Genomic DNA, 18550 nt, shown 5'->3' with positions numbered 1-18550 from the left:
CCTATAATAAAAAGTCCTTTCAGATGGGAAATAGAGGCTTAGCACAGTATCTAACATATACCTAGCCCTTAAAATGGTGATTATTAGTACTGTTGTTTAGCCCGCAATATGTTCTGCTCAAGACTTCATATCCTTTTGGGACAGCTTTTCCCATAGAGGGTTGACCTTGGTGTCATTTTACTCTGGATATGTTTGCAGGAAACAGTGGGCGCTGCTTAGGTTCCTTGTTCAGAGCTCCACATCCTAACAATGCTCCTGGTCTTGATTTTTCTCAGGGAGGTATGAGCTCGGGAATATACCATATTTTCCTGCATAGCCTTTCCTGAGATGTTCAGTGTCAGGCACAGAAGCCCATTATTGTTGCATGCATGGAGAATAACTCCTTGCTTCTGAACCTGTTCATATTTGTGACCCCCCCACCGATACACACACACACACACACACACACACACACACACACACTGTCTCTTCCATGGAGAGTTAGAAACAGGATAATGATCTTCTGTTCCATTAAAAACTGGGGTATCCTGAATGATAACCCCTCTCCTGGCAAGCGGGCTTCTCAGGTAGGCCCCCAGACTTGATTGGCTTTAATTAGAGACTGGGAGCCTCCAAAAGTAGCCATTTGTTCATTCAACTCTGCATGACAGGAAGATGAGCCCGCTGGACTTGAAGACAAATGGAATCAATGTAAAACTAAAGTCCATGCCCACACCTGCTGAAGGAGGGCCAGATTCTGCTAGAAAATAAGCAAGAAATGCTTGCTGAGGAGTGACAACCATCAGGAATGAGGAAGCGTCAACATTTAAAACATAATTTGTGTTTTTCACAAACTCATGACCCTGGGAACAACTCTAGCCTAGTGCCTTGGAGATGGGCTCATGTGGAAAGACATGGAAACTACTTATTTAAAGAGGAGAGCTTTCCAGCATACAGCAGCCAGAGCCAGCTTCTCAAAATCCAAATCAATGGCTTCTCTTTGCACTTTCAAGAAAATCCCAATTCCTGCTCTGACTTCCAAGGACCCATGGGATCGCACTGCTGCCTGTCTCTCTGACCTCATCATATACAGAGCCTTCCCTCATTCATGCCGTCCCACCACACTGAATTTCTTTCAGCTCCTTGGACACTCCAGGCACATCTTACTTCAGGGCCTTTGCATCTACTATTCTGCCAGATTTTTGCGTCACCCATTTTCATCATTCAGGTTTCTACTCAATGTCAACTCTCAAAGAGGCCACTACTATCCACCCTGTTGAAAATGGGGTAGACACTCCACCTCCATGCTATCGCTTTGTAATATTTCATCAGTAGCACATATCACTATCTAAAATGATCTTACTTACATACTTCCGTATTTAAGATGTGTTCTCCCTGTTCCTGGCTCTTCCCAACTGGTATGTGAGCTTCTTAAAAACAAAGTCTTTGGTAACCTTCTCAGCTGTATCCCCAGCATTTAGAACCATGCCTGGCACATAGTAGGTGCTCAAGAAATATTTGTTGAATTAAGCAATTTGTGAAAGAATTATCCCACTCTGGCCTGCCAGAAAATAATTTAGCTTAGGGTGTGTTCAGAAGCAGGACAACACTTCTTTCATCTCTGGCCTCTCCAAAGGCAAAGGTAGTCAACACAGGACCCTAACTTTTGAGAGTTTATGGAGGGGGTGGTCCCTGTAACGTTCTTTTAGAGATGGGGAATACTATAACAAATTCAGTCTCCTATCTAACAAATATTTATTGAGTCCATGCAGTATGCAAGTTCAACTCCAGCTTCTGACAAAGAACAATGAATAAATGGACAAAAATCTCTGCACATGAGAGTGCTGACATGGAAGACGTAGTGGGTTTTTGAAGCGAACACAGGGCTTGGAGTCGGAAAGGCCTGAGTCCTAGGTCGTATGTCACCATATACTAAAGGTTTGCATAAGGAAGACACCTGACCTCCAGGCATCTCACTTTCCTCCTCTGTAAAATGAGCATAAAGCTGACCTCATGAGATTATTGAGGGTATTCAGGAACTGCTGTACCCCTGGCATCTAGTACATGATGATTGCTATTGAGATGATGAATGTAGGGCCCTGGGCAAAAGGCATGAATGAATGAAATTTTCTTTCCTTCCACTTCCCCTTGTGATTAAACATCTCATCATATACTTTAGAAGATTTAAAGTGATCTCACACCACAGAGCCACAAGCACAGGCTCCAACCAGGATCAGAAGGTGTTAGTTTCAAATGAAGAGTGTGTAATGAATTCAGGCTCCTCTTCAAGCCTTCATTCAAAGCAGCCTGCGCTTCTGGCCCGTCGTCTGTGCTTGAGAGCTGATCTGTCATTAATGCCCACAGCGTCAGGCAGGGGTGCACATGGCTGACTCTGCTGGAGTTGCCATGTTGTACAGAGGGAACATGTCAGGGCACGCCCAGCGTATGCAACATCCAAGTGACATCTTTCTGTTTCCCTGTGATGTGCCTTTGACATGTAGCAGGCCACATGAACCTTCTGGATCTGTGCCCATCAAGAAGCTTCTCAGGAAGGAAGGTGATTTGGCTTATTCTATTGCACAGCAGGATTTCCTGGGAAACCAAAGAATGTCACTGCACGCAAAGACGGACAGAAACCTCCTAAAGCCAAACAACTGGGGAACTAAGTTTTAGAGGAAGACAGTTATTTTTTATGCTTCTGAACGATTTGGGCACGGTCGTCACTTTTCCTACCTGCCAGTGACTGTTCCTGAAGAAAAGAACTCTCCCAGCATGCTTTACTCCAAGAGGCACACGCTGGACTTACTGAACAGTGGCACTTTAGGCATGTTGCTAACCAAAAGCATGTTCAGTGGCAGAGACTCTTAGCTCTGCATCCCAAGCTGTGACGAGGGGCGCTTGATGTGTTCATAGTCATGGGTAGGCAGAGTCATCATTTCCTCTGTCCAGGTCAGGAATTTCAATGAGCTAATCTGCATAGCTTCTCTGGACTTGAGTCAGCAACAAGACAATACTAATAATAGCTGCCATTGAGGGCTTTCTGCATTCTAAGTTCTTTACACACATTATTTGAATCCTTACCAAAACCATGTGAAGTAAGGAATGTTTTTACCTCCTTTTACACATGAGGCAGTGAGGCACTGCTGGAGGTCACAAACCTAGTAAGCGATAGAGCTGAGATTTGAACTCAGGCTTTCTGGCTCCTAAGCCCCCACTCTCATGCTTATATCCTGGCAGAACCAGTTGTGAACCCTTTAGAGTACTGCCTTATCCAGATGTCTGGCTCATTGCTCCACCCCTCGCACCTAGCACAGAGCCCAGCACCTGGTGGTTGCAGGGACAGTCTGCATACCTGAGTTTCCCCAAAGAGTGCTCCAAATTACAGTTCTGAACTGCCTGATAAAGCTCTAAGATGAATGGGTTTTAGAGTCCCTGTTTTTCCTGACACCAAAGCCTCCCACTTCCAGTCCTGGACCCACCACACAGACAGCACCAATTTCATCCAAGAATAAAATCTGTTACATAACCAGATGGCAGACATGGGGTGAATAGAGAAGCAACCTGTGAGTGCATTTGGCCACTCCCTGTCTCCAAAGGACAGCTCATAGAAAGAACTTTTCATCTCTCTCTGAGCCTCCCTCGGCATGCAAACTTTCCTTCATCTTTTCTTGTTGGTGCTTTCTATATTTTATTTTATTTTGGTCGTGCGCATTATTTGATGTTACTATAGCAACGTGTCACCAGCTGGTATCACATAGTAATGTTGGCATTTAGGTAGCAAGCTTCCGAAGTTGGGTGTTTCTCTCCCTCTACGATCTCATCACTCCTACTAATCTTAGGTGAGTGGGGGATGCATGAGCAGCACCCATGCCCCTCACCCCTTTTTTGTCTGTTTCCCAAGGCAGTGAAAACTGGTAGCCTTTTCCTCAGTTCACTTGGCATCACAGGGGTCCTGGCTGTGGGGTGTGTGTGTGTGTGTGTGTGTGTGTGTGTGTGTGTATAGATGTGTTTGCATTAGAGATTGTTAAACAAATATGTTTAAGTTGAATATTATACACTAAAACTATTGGCATTATCAATATGATTACGATGATGATGATGACTTTTTTAATGGAAAAGAATGGAATGATTTGGGGAGAGCTAATTTCCTGATCTCAATCACCTAGGATCCTAGCTAATTAATTTTGATCACACAATATTGGATTTCTCTTTTCCTCCCTCATCATCACACAGTGAAGAAACCTCACCCTTTTCCTTTGGAGCTTCCAAGTGTGCAAGAAAGACCTCCCTACATCCCGATGGGCTGAATTAATTAAGAGGATGGATTGTCTTGTATCACCGAGTAGAGTTCTATACAGCAAATAAGACCTGCCACTCAGGGTGTTAAGTAGCCCCTCATCAGCCAAGTGCCTGCAATGATTGCACTTATTTTTACACGTTTGACCTAGTTTCAAACCGTGTCTCTTCATGCTGTGATTCATTAGCCACATTTTAAACCACCCCAATTGGAGCGAAGTGACACTGCCTGGTTTGTGCCAGAGTCTCGGATATAATTTCTCTCTGGAATTAAATATGCAAGTCTCTCTGGAATTCTGTTTTAAGAAGCAATTTCCCATCCTGGCATGCTGCTTGGGTAAGGATGAGTGGCTGCCTCATTCCTAGGTAGTAAATATGTCGATTACAAAATTTCTGCCAGGGATGAAAAGAGGGGAATTCTCGCTAGCATGGAGACTACAAGGGATCTCTCCACCACTCTGTTTCCCATGCAGTATTCAGGCTTTTCCAGGTTTCTGACAAGACTGGGAGTTTGAGATCCTACACTATAAAGTTCGAGCAACGTTTGTGTTAGGGCTAAGCTGCTAGGGCAAATGCAATCTGATCATGCTCCATCCTCTATTCCTGTCTCCTTTTAAAAATTTAAGACATGATAGACATGAAAGTAAGGTCTCAAGCTTGTACAGAGGTGCAGGACATAATACCATTTTGGGGGAAACTACTGAAAAAGAGACCCACATCAGAGAAGCAAAATGTTATTCCATTATTCTATTGCTGTGTGACAAAGAGGTGGTTTTAAAAATCCAAATGACAGAAACGAGACTTTTCTGAATACAAAGCTGCTGCTACTGTCTCACTCCATTTCAGGTATCAATCAGTCACATTGGTGTGATTTCCCACAGATCTGATACCAAAGTGGGCTAGACACCATAGCAGAAAAAAAAAAGATGCTTTTAGTTGGAAATAAAACGCTGTCATTTTTCATTAACAGCCAAATGCAGGTAACTTGTCCAAACTTCAGTCACATTGCACTACAAATCGTACTGAAAGGCATGCAACCGGGTTTTGCTACGTGGTAATGAGACCTAAGAAATTAACAAGCTGGTAAAAGTAATTTTGATTGATCAGTGAACTACAACACACCGACCAACTCCTAATAAAAAGATAATGGTTTCTTTCATAAAACAGCCACTCTCTCTAGATGGGGACTAGAATCCCCCTCGCTTTTTATCTTTTACAATGAAGAATGGAAGTTTCCCTAAACAAGGCTTAAGACAATGCATCCTTTTCAAGATAATTCCAGGCAACTTGAGATCCGAGGTTTGTTTTCTTTGCTTTTTTTCCCCCTTCAAATTCAAATCAAGCCATTAGAAATCACAAGCATTCCAAATCTATGCATTTGGGGCAGCCTGCAGTTCTGACAATGGTGGATTTTTCATTACATACCACCACACACACATATACAAGCTCCCAGTCTCACTGTTCATTTAAGCCAAAGCTTTAAAAGTAAAGTATTGTCCAAGAGACTATCGTATTTTCTCTTAGAGGATCATCGATCATAAAAAATAAAACCTACCCACATCTCTTACCTTGAAGCAGTGGAATTACCTGCAGAGGATGGTTCCCCTTCCTTGTACAGTGAGCCAGGCTTTGACCAGAAGCAGAATTACTCCAAAAGAAGGGATAATAAGTCCTTTATATTGTAATTTTCACTGTTTATATGCAAGAAGTGTAGTGGGTCTGCTCACGTAGGAATAAATAAAAAGCCGAACAAACTGCTCAGCAGCTACCATGTGAAAAGAAAAGACCTCTAGTGGCCACAGGCTGAATTCTTTAAGGAAGAGAGAGGAAAGGTGGAGGGAGCAGAGGAAACACACGCTTCTGTGTATGTGTGTGTAGATACACACACACACATGCAGGTGTACATACATGCACACACACACACTCCTGTGTCCCTCAAATGCTGAGGTTTCTTCTTTCCTGCATTTGGCCTGGCTGTAGGTATAAACAATAATACTGGTCAATTCTTGATTTAAGTGGGAGCTGGTTAAATTAGCAGTGACCGTGGTGTTCTGTCTAGTTTGAAAGGGATAATTTCACACACTCACTACCACCCCCTGGGGGCCTGAGTAGGAAAAAGAATTAGACTCTGGATGTTCAAGGAGGTGCCACCCAGTGTAGAGGCTACAGGTTCCCATCAATAAAGCATCACCGAAGCCATTGCCCCTGAGAGTCCCAGCTTTGCATTCTTGCCAGATTTGCATGTTTTCTAGGCATTTATGGTGGGCAGGTGTGGTGGTTACTTGGCAGGGAGGACCAGCTTCCTGGATGTGTGACCTTCATAGTCACGCCAGGCCCCTTGCTTGGAAGGGTTCCCGTGGCTGTTTGAACTAAATGAATAATTTTAAACAGGGGCTCTGCATTTTTACTTTGCTCTGGGTCCCACAGATTACAGGTGGGACCCAGTCATGGTCCCGCTGACAAGGAAAGCATGCTATCCCTAACTTCTCAATTGAAAAGAACCTAGAAACAAATGAGAATCCATATCATGGGACCTACTTTGGGGAGTGTCAGCTTAAGAAACAGTTTTCCAAAAGGCTTCCTGTTTCTCTACCACAGGAATGAAATTGTAAACCTGGGAGGAAATATATGCACACGTATGTATACATACAGGCGTATCTTGTTTTATTATGCTTCACAGGTACCTGTTTTTTTTTTTTTTTTTTTTTTTTTTTTTTTTTTTTTTTTTTTTTTTTTTTTTTTTTTTTTTTTNTTACAAAGTGTAGGTTTTTGGCGACTGTGCATTGAGCAAGGCTATTGGCACCATTTTTCCAACAGCCTGTGCTCACTTTATATCTCTGCATCATGATTTGGAAATTCAAGCAGTATTTCAGATTTTTGTCATTATTATTAAAACTGTTATGGCGATCTGTGATCGCCATAATAGTAACCTTTGACGTAACTATTATAATTGTTTTAGGGCACCACAAACAAACTTCACTATGGAAAACTTCACTGTTGTCTGTTTTTAAGAAATTGCCACAGCCGCCTCAGCCTTCAGCAACCACCACCCTGATCAGTTAGCAGACATCAGCATCAAGGCCAGACCCTCCCCCATCAAAAGGATTACTATTTACCGAAGGCTCAGATGATTGTTAGTATTTTTTAGCAATAAAGTACTTTTAAATTAAGGTTTATGTTCTCAAAATGAAGTGTATGTTTTTTTAAACATAATGCTATTACGTACTTAATAGACTACAATATAGTGTTAACATAACTTTTATATTTACTGAGAAGCCAAAAAGCTCATGTGACTAGCTTTATTGTGATACTCACTTTATTGTGATGGTCTGGAACCAAACCCTCAATATCTTCAAGGTATGCCTGTATATATTTCATATGTGTTATTTTATTAATAAAAGGAGAAGTTTTTTAGAAAAAGGCAGGAGTTTATGATAAAAATGCATTTTCTTTTTTGGGAGTTCAAAGAGAATACTTCCAGCCAGGTCATCTTCCACAAGCCGGTCCACTTGGCGGACCACAGTGGAACTTCATTTGGCCAAGATGGCAGCTGCAGTGGAAACTTGCAAGAGACAGTCAAGAATGACTTCTCACCCTTGGTGGATTCGTGGGCAGTTCTTTATTTACCAGGTTCCAGAATAGATCTCCCTGAATCCTGCTGGCAAACACAGAAAACTCACCCTGATACAGACTGATAAAATCTGGGAAAGAGGAAGCAGAAAAGGCTATACTGATGTCTTAACCTTAGTAGAGTCTCCTCTGCCTCCAGGATCTCCTCTCCATGTCCCTGCCTTGATTTCCCTCTTGTTTGAATCTTCCTGGTACTTAGTTGGCTTTGCAGATTGAGGGTCTTACTCTTTTTCTTTCATGGATTGATCTTTCCCGAATAGATCATGAACTCACAAAGATCAAGGGCTATCTCTTCTCATTTCTTTTGTCCCTCTCAGCCCTTACCAAGTGCCAGGCCAACCCAGCAGGTACTTAGTTGCCACTGGCTGATTCATGGTGATCCAACTACAGATCCCTCTGCAGAGAACTTTAGTGTATTTCAAGGTGCTAAAGGAGCCACCTGATTCTTTTGATACTCCTGTAGGGTTAGATTCAGATGAATTATTGTCCTACTTGATAGATGAGACAATTGGGACTTACACATGTAAAATTATTTGTCATAAAATGAAACTGTCTTCATGACTTTGATATAGGCTGGATTTCTTGACACAAGTACAGTCCTCTTTCCTCAGTGTAAGAACAGCAGGGGAGGTAATGGATCAAGTGTTATCTTTATGTTTGGCACTCCCATTACAGTCCCAGGCACATAAGAGTATTCAGTAAACACTTTTTTGACGAATGAGCCATAAGGAGACATTTTCTCACAGGGACGTTTCCCATGGTCCTTTCTCCACTATTTATGGTATTTTTCTTCATTTCTTGCAGAGTCACTTTGTGGCCTGTATGACGGCCATCTTAAACCAGATGGGTGACCAGCACTACTCCTTCTACATTGAGACCTTCCAGACCAGCTCTGAACTTGTGGTGAGTCTGTAGGATACTGGGGGTGAGGAAGAACTCTTCTGTCTCTGGCACATGCCTCTGTCTATGTCAGAGAGACCCGAATGTCTATCACATAATCTAGATATGACTTAACCAATGTTTGTTGATGAATCACAGACATTTTGGGTTTTAAGAGCATGACTGCTAGAATCACACAGTCTTAGGTTTGCATCTAGGATTTGTCACTTGCTAGCTGTGTGACCATGGGCAGGCAAATCACTCTTAAGCCTCAGTTTCCCCATTTATAAAGTAGGGATAATATCATTTGTGTCATAGGGCTAAGAAGGGGTTCCACGAAAACACAATAGCTCTTACATAGTAAATGCTCAGTAAAATATAGCTCTTATTAAGATCACAAATACCTAGAGGAAGTTGGCCTCTGGGCCTCCTTCTTCCAGCCTCTCAGGATGCATTTGTTGCAAGACCATCTGCCCGTGGCCTGTGGCTTCTATCTCTGCAGCAGATGACCTCATTAACATAGAGCCCAGCCCAGGCTGGCTGTTCCTGCCCCAAGGGTGGAGCAAAGTACCCTTTGCCCTCAGTGTGGTCACCTTTCTCACTGTCTCATTGCAACCAGGTTCAGGAGTCTCACTTGTTGAAGTCACTCTCAACTCTCCATGGAGAGACGAGGGGCACCAAAATTGGATAAACCTCAGAGAGAGGCTCATAAAAAAATGAATCATTAGAAAGCCAATGCCCTACCCCTTCATCCATTCAGTAGTGAGATGTTCTCTCCATTGGAGTAAGATTGGCAAGAAGTGGAACCTTTCACTCAACCTCCAATTTCCCTGTATCTTAAGACATGGAAGTAGAAACACTGGGCTCCTAATTTTTGATCCTCTATGGAAGGAAAGGTTTCTGGGGGAGGAAGGTAAGAAATGGAATTCTTATTGATTGAACATATACATTTTCTTATATAACCCTCACAAAAGTATGACATAGGAATTAGGAGTCACATTTCACACGTCTATGGTCTGCCTGCTCAAGGTTCGATAGCTAGTATGTGGTGGAGGTAAGGTCTGGACGTTGACTGTAACCTTTATACAATGCTACCTCTTCTCATTAAGAAGCTACTCTTCCCATCTGTGAGCCAGGGGTGATCTTCATTTCCATAGGGAGGGGATGTGCCTGTGATGATATCCACACTTTCCCAGGTGACATCAAGTATGAATAATATAATAATACTCACCATTATCATCATCATGTAATGAGAATTTATAAGAGACCAGGGCTGTACTCAGCCTGTGATTGGCAGTATGCACTTAATCCTCACAGTCACCCTTTGAAGTAGATATTATCCCCATTCTGCTGACGTGGAAACTAGGACTCACAGTGTTGAGGTAGTTTTCCCTAGCAACAAAGATTGCTGGGAAGGAACAAGTGCCATTTCTAGAATTTTGCAATTTAGCTTAAAACAGTAATTTTCAAATTGTGTTCCTCCTGTCCTCATTCTGCTTTACCATAAACATGCACACACACACACACACACACACACACACACACAGACACACAATTCTACCAGAGCTGTTCTACATTTATATATCATATATATTGGGTTCCAGGTAAGACTTTGTTTGAACAAATAATTCTGCTGTTAATTTGAAAACTACCAACTTAAGGAAACAACTCTGAACTGATTTCCTGTAGATTTTAAATTTTGCCTAAAGCACCCTGGTGGTATGACTTCATTACCTCCATCTCAAAAGGGTCTCAGTGCCAGTGGTGCTGGTCTTACCTATCCAGATTTGTCTTTAATTTGTGTTCTCCAAAGATGGAGAAAAAGTTTGGCTCACTGCAAAATCTACTGGAGGGTGCTGAAGTCCACTTCAGAGGAAGAATTTCTTTCACTGTGTCTCCTCTAATCTGCTCGTCTGTGTGTGTGTGTGTGTGTGTGTGTGTGACACACATATGAATTAGCTGCATTTACAGCACTGCTAATTAGATGTTCATTTTAATAGGAGTTTGTTTGCTTAATGACCTGAGATGCTTTCATATAGTGTAGATTATTTCCTCTTCAAATACATATTTGGGAAAATGATTATAAAATTGCCACATCAATGAGTATTTACTTCTTTATGCCCAAAGATGGAATTAATAGTGCTTTATTTTGAGAGCATTTTCACATCCCATATTCATGTTCCACTGCTATTTGGGAAGCACTATCCCAGCATTCAACTTTTAAGCTTCCATTTAATTTAGTTAATGAAAGGCTGTGTTCCTTCCCTTTTCCTCCCTCTAAAATATAATACAGAAAAAAATGGAAAGAGGCAACAAGTTCCAGGTTCCTTTAAAACAGGATGACATGTGTGCTGTGCTTCACTGTTTCAGGACTTCCTGATGGAGACCTTTATCATGTTCAAGGACCTCATTGGGAAGAATGTGTACCCTGGAGACTGGATGGCCATGAGCATGGTTCAAAACAGGTGAGCTGCTACTTGCTTCCATGAAGCTGCCTTACCCAGCCCTCACTTTAAAGATCACTTATTTAGAGTTAAGATAGGGACAATTTCTCCCTGCTGAAAAGAAATTAAAGTGTTAAGGCATCCTTTCTTTCTGTCTTTAAACCCAGGGAAGTATGCCTCATCAATCTTGAAGCTACTCAAAAAGTCCTCCCCAATTTCCTCCATTTTTCAAATCCCAGTTAGAATATCATACTTCGTCTCTGAAGCCTTTCCTGAACTCTTGAGACAGGAGATCTTAGAAAAGCATTTCAAAAATATGTTATTTTAAATTTTTTTAAATAATAAAATATATTCTGTGACATGGTAAAATAAGTTTAGGAAGCATTGAATTAAACAGCTTTAAACAGGTTTCTGTGCTGCAGGACTTCTCTGAACTTTTAATATGCTAATGTGGTTTTTTTCTAAGAGGAGGATTTAGAGTGCAGCCTTCCATTTGCCCATCCATTTGCACATACGATGTGCATTTGGTGTGTCTATATGTGCATCTACAAATGCCCATTAATGTCTCCTAGACTATCAGTGTAACCCAGGCATAACTTAGATTCCTATGGCCCAACACAACAAGAGATAAAAGTTATTGTAAACAATTTCAGTCTTTACTGATAGATCTCTTGTATCATTTCAGCAAAGCAAAATCCAAATTATAACATTCATTAATATTTTCTAATATTCCTTTGGATTTATTTCTAATATTCCTTGGGTTCCCCCAAGCCTCTCTCAGAACCTGATTCCCGAATCCTACCTGTCAATTCCTTTAAAATATCATCTTCTTGGCGTTTCTCTTTCATTTCTCACTGCTTTCTTTTAGATTCTTTTATTTGCTTTAGATTCTGTCATGGAAAGACCTTCATCTTATACTGGTATCTGGTTTTATCTCCCTCTAACTATTGCCCTTGTTTTTTTTTTTCCATTTTTTTAATTGCATTTTAGGTTTTGGGGTACATGTGAAGAACATGCAAGATTGTTGCATAGGTACACACGTGGCAGCGTGATGTGCTGCCTTCCTTCCCTTCACCTATATCTGGCATTTCTCCCCATGCTATCTCTCCCTAACTCGCCACCCCCCGCTGTCCCTCCCCTGTTTCCCTCCTACAGACCCCAGTGTGTGATGCTCCCCTCCCTGTGTCCATGTGTTCTCATTGTTCAACACTCGCCTATGAGTGAGAACATGCGGTGTTTGATTTTCTGTTCTTGCATCAGTTTGCTGAGAATGATGGTTTCCAGGTTCATCCATGTCCCTACAAAGGACACGAACTCATCGTTTTTGATGGCTGCATAGTATTCCATGGTGTTTATGTGCCACATTTTCCCTGTCCAGTCTATCATTGATGGGCATTTGGGTTGGTTCCAGGTCTTTGCTATTGTAAATAGTGCTGCAATGAATATTCACGAATGCCCTTATTTTATAACAAAAAAACAAGCATTGGCTGGCAAAGATAGAAATATCTCTAGAGGGCAGAATAGGGGAGAAGTTAAAAAGACAATATCAGAATTCTCTGAAATGGAAGGCAAAAAGGAAAGACTAACTCAAACTTGCCGAAGCAAAAAGAATTTATTGGCACAGATAACTGGAAGAACCCTGAGGTGTGGCTTCAGGCATGGATGTATCTAGGTGCTCAAATAGCAGTGTAGGAAATCTGTGTCTCTCTCTCTCTCTGCTTTTTCTCCCTGTTCACTTTATTCTCAAGCAGATGCTCTCCTCATAGTGGGGAAAATGGTCCCTAGAAGTTGCAGATATATTCCTTGCTGTATTTTCAACCACAATAGAAAGAAAAAAGCTTATTTTTTATAGGTGCAGAAAAGGTCGTGAGGCCAGTCTTCAAAGGTCTGGCCTGGGCTACATGCCTATCCATAGACCTCTGCAGCCAACTGAATGAAATGTGCTATTAAATCAGGCTTGGATTTCATGACCTACCTTTGGAACTGAGGGTGGGTGGTGTGGTCAGTTCTACCAAAACTACGAAGTCAGAGAGTAAGGAGAGAAGCACAGGGAGTAGTTCTTCAAAGGAAAGTCTAGGAGTTGTTACCAGAAAGAGGACTAAATGATGGGCAGGTGAATGCACAGATGTCCACCCTTGATCCAGGGTCTTGAGATTGGATCCCTGGCCAGGCAACTTCCCCTTCTGAGCTGTCTACACTGTCCTTCTGTAAGAAACATGTGCTGGGCCCCATGGAAGTGCTTTGAAGGAATATTTCCTCCTGAAATCCCAGCTTGATTCAGACTTTAGCCACTTTTGGGACAGGCCACCAGAAACGATACAATAATCCTTGTTTCTTTTCTTTAAGTCACAGCTTCACTTTTGTTGCCTAGACTGGAGTGCAGTGGCACAGCCTTGGCTCACTGCAACCTCCGCCTCCCGGGCTCGAGAGATTCTTCTGCCTCAGCGTCCTGAGTAGCTGGGATTATGGCACCCACCACCATGCCCTGCTAATTTTTTGTATTTTTAATACAGATGGGGTTTTCACCATGTGAAATTTTCTAAGTATAGAAAACCAGGATTGCTGGGCAAGCCACCATGCCCAGTAATCCTGAATTTTTATACTTAGGAAATTAGAATATAATTTCATAAGAGACCTAATAAATTGGAAATCTTTCCTAAATAGAAATAATACATTTATATCTCTTAAGGGTCAGCCAAATACTTATGATTTTTATATTAAAGAAAAAAAATTAGACTCCAGAAAACAGCCTGGGCTTCTGACTCCTTAATTTTGCCACTTTCTCTTTCTTGGGAAGTCATTTAACCTCTTGGAGTGTTAGTTTCCTAGTCTGTGAAATGGGGATACTGGTAGTTTCTATTTCACAAAAATTGCTTTGTGTTTATGAGGATAGAATGAGCTATTCCTTAGCACAGTGCCAGGATCAAGGAAAAACTCAATAATAATAGCATTGCCATTACTAGGGGATGACAACAAACTTAGCCTTGGACTAAAGAAGCATATGCTAACATCAACCAAAGAAGAATACTTTTTTCTCCTTTTAGGCACATAGCTTATTTCGAAGATGTCCTTCATCTTCTGGCCAAAATGATCTCTTATATTTATAGAACACATGAAATGTTCTCACTATTTTTGCATTTTGTGTGATATTATAATAGCTAACATTTATTAAGTACCTACATCCATCACTATTGCAAAGGCTTTACATGTATTAGCTCATTTAATCCTCCCAACAACTTTATAATGTAGAACGACTGTAATCCACGTATTATATAAGAGGAAGTGAGGCACAGAATAGATAAGTAACATACTTCCTGTTGCCTTGCTGAAAAGAAATAGAAGCCATACAGATTAATCTCTGTATTATTAATTGCATTTTGCCCAGAGATGTCAAACAGCCCTTTAAGGTCATGACACTAGTGAACAATTTCAACCCAATTTAGATAAACAGAACACGTACCATGACTTATCTCAGACCACAGAATACCATTTTCTTTTCTTTTTTCTTTTTCTTTCTTTCTTTCTTTTTTTTTTTTTTTTTGGGAAAGAGTCTTACTCTGTTGCACAGGCTGGAGTGCAATGGCATGATCTCAGCTTACTGCAACCTCCGCATCCCGGGTTCAAGCGATTCTCCTGCCTCACCTCCTGAGTAGCTGGGACTACAGGTATGCACCACCACTCTCAGCTAATTTTTGTATTTTTAGTAGAGACAGGGTTTCGCCATGTTGGCCAGACTTGTCTTGAACTCTTGACCTCAGGCGATCCACCCACCTCGGCCTCCCAAATTGCTGAAATTACAGGCATGAGCCACCGTTTCTGGCCCCAGAATACCATTTTCTTTTCTCCAAAAAGATGTAACTTTTTCATGTGATCAGGGCCGACTTCACTTATCAGTATGTCTGTACATGCCAACTAACTTTTCTTCCTTCCTTCCATGATCTATATGTTGTTATAGTTAGCCTGGTTTTATAATTTTTATATTATCACTTACGATTTCTCTATTATGTATGCATTAGTCATCTATTATTTACTTATCAGTTTGTTGGAAAAGGGAGTGGAGTTTTCTAGATTTTAATGTCTCCCCAGCTGTGTACTGTTTGTGTATGCAGACATAGTGACACATCTCCTGCAAGAAATACTTCCTGTTAGAACATTTTTCTTTTTGGTAAGCTGCAACACTCAGTAAGATCTGATTTACATGATGTCGTTAATTTTTAAATGATCAAGTTCTTTATAATGTTGTAAATGAACGAGATTATGCCTAGAAACCTCTTTTACCTCTCTTCCATCTGCACCTCACTCTAGACATCCAACATTTTGAGGAGGCTTAGGAGTTATACACATCCCTAAAGTTACCCTAAATGCAGTCAACCGCCAAATATTTATTGAATTTCATGGGCATCCAGGGTTCTAGGCAATGAACAGGCCAATTTAAGCTATGATCCCGGAAGGCAGAGGGCTTCGGTCTAGCTGGTAAAACAGTAAATATTTGCCTGGACACATAACCAAGTGCTGCAGTCACTATCATGAATTCAGAGCACAGAGAGAGACCAGAGGCAGAACAGACAAGTTAGGACTTCTGGCTGCCTGGGTTCAAATTCCATCTCTGCCATTCAAGAGCTATATGACCTGGGCAAGTTACTTAACCACTCTGGACTCAGTTTTCCTCACTGTAAAATGTGGCCAATAATAATACCTACCACAGAAGATATTTGTGGGAACTAAAATGAAATGATCTGTAGAAAGTAGTTAGAACAGTGTTTGACACATAGCAAGCGCTTCATAAATGTTAGTCATTTTTATTTTATATTTCTATTTCTATGGTCTGGGTATATCCAAAATACTTCACTGAAGCAGCAAATCTGGGCTGGATCTTGTCCACCTTTTCATATGGCGGTTCCATCAGTGTGCTGTTGAATCACGGGTACCCACTTTCTCTTTGTCCTACCAACCTGAATTTGCCATGATTTTTCATTTTTGGGGTCTCCACCTCCTCCAATCCGTGTAATCCAGAAAGAAAGAACTTTCTTCATGGTTTCTTTCTTTCCCTCTTTCTTTCTTTCTTTCTTTCTTTCTTTCTTTCTTTCTTTCTTTCTTTCTTTCTTCTCTTTCTTCTCTTTCCTTCTCTTTCCTTCTTTTCTTTTCTTTTTCTTTCTCTTTTCTCTTTTCTCTTTTCTTTTCTTTTCTTTTCTTTTCTTTTCTTTTCTTTTCTTTTCTTTTCTTTTCTTTTGAGACAGAGAATTGCTCTGTCACCCAGGCTGGAGTGCAATGGCACGATCTTGGCTTACTGCAACCTCCGCCTCCCGGATTCCAGTGATTCTCCTGCCTCAGCCTCCCCAATAGCTGGGATTCAATATGTGTACCACCAACCCTGGCTAATTTTTATATTTTTAGTAGAGACAGGGTTTCACCACGTTGGCCAGGCTAGTCTGAAATTCCTGACCTCAGGTGACCCACTTGACTCAGCCTCCCAGAGTGCTGGGATTACAGACATGTGCCACCATGCCCACCTTACCTCTTCATGGTTTCTTTAAACAGCACAGAACACCTAATCCTGACATCCAGCTAGTGTGGGATCCTGATCCCGAGAGCCTGCTGCATCCCTAACTGGAATCCCAAATTATGCAGAAAATGTTTGCAGGCACTTGGGGTGAACCGTGTCCTGTCACTGAGCTGGAATATACTGATTCATTCTAACCTTTTGGTGCATGGAGTATCTTGTGTGTTGTAAAGGAGGCACTTAAAGGCTCTGTGGGGGAATGGATATCCCAGTGGCTCAAGGAGAGGGATAAGACTGTCTCCCAGCCAGTGCTTTTTTTTTTGAAATGGAGTCTCACTCTGTCGCCAGGCTGGAGTGCAGTGACATGATATTGGCTCACTGCAACCTCTGCCTCCTGAGTAGCTGGGACTGCAGGTGCATGCCACTTAGCCCAGTTAATTTTTAAATTTTTAATAGAGATGGGGCTTCACCATGTTGGCCAGGATGGTTTCGATCTCTTGACCTCGTGATGTGCCCACCTCGGCCTCCCAAAATGCTGGGATTACAGGAAGGGCACAAGCCACCGTGCCAGCTAGCCAATGCTTTTATCTTCAAGTTCTGATCAGTAGAGTCAACTACATCCCATGAATGACAGGGGATTGGGATTTGGAGTGGCCCTTTCCCTCCTTTGGTGAATCTCACCAGACAGGGCATATCTGCCTTTTATTCACATGATACTACCTGTGGGCATGGGTCTATGCTGTGCTGTCACATGGGAATATCATCAGCCTCATATCGTCCTGCCCCAGAACGTCGAGGCAGTGGGCAGCTAAGGATGACCGTAACAACAACAATTGACATGTACTGAGGACATCTATGTGCCGAGGCACTGGGCCCCTGCTTCCTGTATTGCATCTCATTTAGTCTTCACACATGGCTCCTTTTACAGATGGGGCAGTTGAGATTCACAGAGGTCAACCACTCAGCCCGTGGCCGCAGCTTAGAAGGGTGTCTGCGTGGGAAGGGGACTCTAGAAGGTTGCAACACCTGCAGGCGTTATGCACCTTCCACTTCTGGGCCCGGGCCAGAGAGTAGTGCATGTAGTGTGTATAGGCTTATTCTTGGCTGCCTCCTGTGACCAGCATTTGTTCTGCCACATGAAGAGAAGTAGGAAGCTGGGGACTCGAGCCAGCAGGCTCTGTGAGACCTCACATGGAACAGTTTTCAGGATAGCAAAGCCCAGGTTTGGCTCCTCGTTCTGTCAGTTTCTTCCTACTCACAACAGCTGACTTCTCTGTTCCCTGCTCTATTGCATATGGCTTCTGGTTCTTCGTGGAATCGTCTGCCCATGGCTTCTGCTCAAGGCTCAGATTTCATTCTCCCTCCTCGTGGGCTCTCTGAAAGGATGGGTCTACTTTTGTCCAGGTTTGGGTATCTCCATCGCACAGTACCATGTCCATAAGACCACCCATGGGTTGCCGGCCCGCCCATTCGAGACTGTTTTGAGTCAAGTGTTGGCCCTGGGCCCAGTCAGTTGTGGGCAGGCAGCAGAATGATGTGGACGAAGTGCGAAGGGCTATGTGCACGACAGGCATGAGCAGAAGCATGCTGGTGCCGGAAGCCCACGGAGGCTGACCTTCTGAGGAGCCAGTGTGTCCTTCTGCTTAACTGAAAACACTTTAGAGAAAGAAAAACCTGAGTTTGGGTCTGTTCTCTTCTGCTTCTTTGCTGTTTGAATGTGGAGAAATTATTTCATCTTTCTAAGGCTCAGTCTCCTCTTCTGTTAAATGGGTATAACAGTAGCTTCTTCTTCAGTTTATAGAATTAAATGAAATAACGTCTG

At 42.2% G+C, this 18550-nt stretch overlaps 2 protein-coding genes across 4 annotated transcripts in view; one reads left to right on the top strand and one right to left on the bottom strand.

Annotated features, from left to right (window-relative positions):
• The window catches only part of INSYN2B (inhibitory synaptic factor family member 2B), a 121479-nt gene extending 114544 nt beyond the window's left edge, over positions 1-6935 (bottom strand). Inside the window, exon 1 of the mRNA XM_017547722.2 lies at positions 5844-6935. The gene's annotated coding sequence lies outside the window, so the exon portion shown is untranslated. The remainder of the gene's footprint in view (positions 1-5843) is intronic.
• The window catches only part of DOCK2 (dedicator of cytokinesis 2), a 445079-nt gene that overhangs the window by 337623 nt on the left and 88906 nt on the right, over positions 1-18550 (top strand). For all 3 annotated transcript variants that reach the window (XM_017547721.2, XM_037745432.1, XM_017547720.2), the window contains 2 exons: positions 8710-8808; positions 11155-11249. In XM_017547721.2, coding sequence (XP_017403210.1) covers positions 8710-8808; positions 11155-11249 — 194 coding nt within the window. The remainder of the gene's footprint in view (positions 1-8709; positions 8809-11154; positions 11250-18550) is intronic.

The sequence above is a fragment of the Cebus imitator genome, unplaced genomic scaffold, assembly GCF_001604975.1.
Source record: "Cebus imitator isolate Cc_AM_T3 unplaced genomic scaffold, Cebus_imitator-1.0 Scaffold200, whole genome shotgun sequence".
Classification (NCBI taxonomy): Eukaryota; Metazoa; Chordata; class Mammalia; order Primates; family Cebidae; genus Cebus; species Cebus imitator.
The sequence above is the reverse complement of the archived record's forward strand: the minus strand, read 5'-3'. Positions and strand labels throughout refer to the sequence as shown.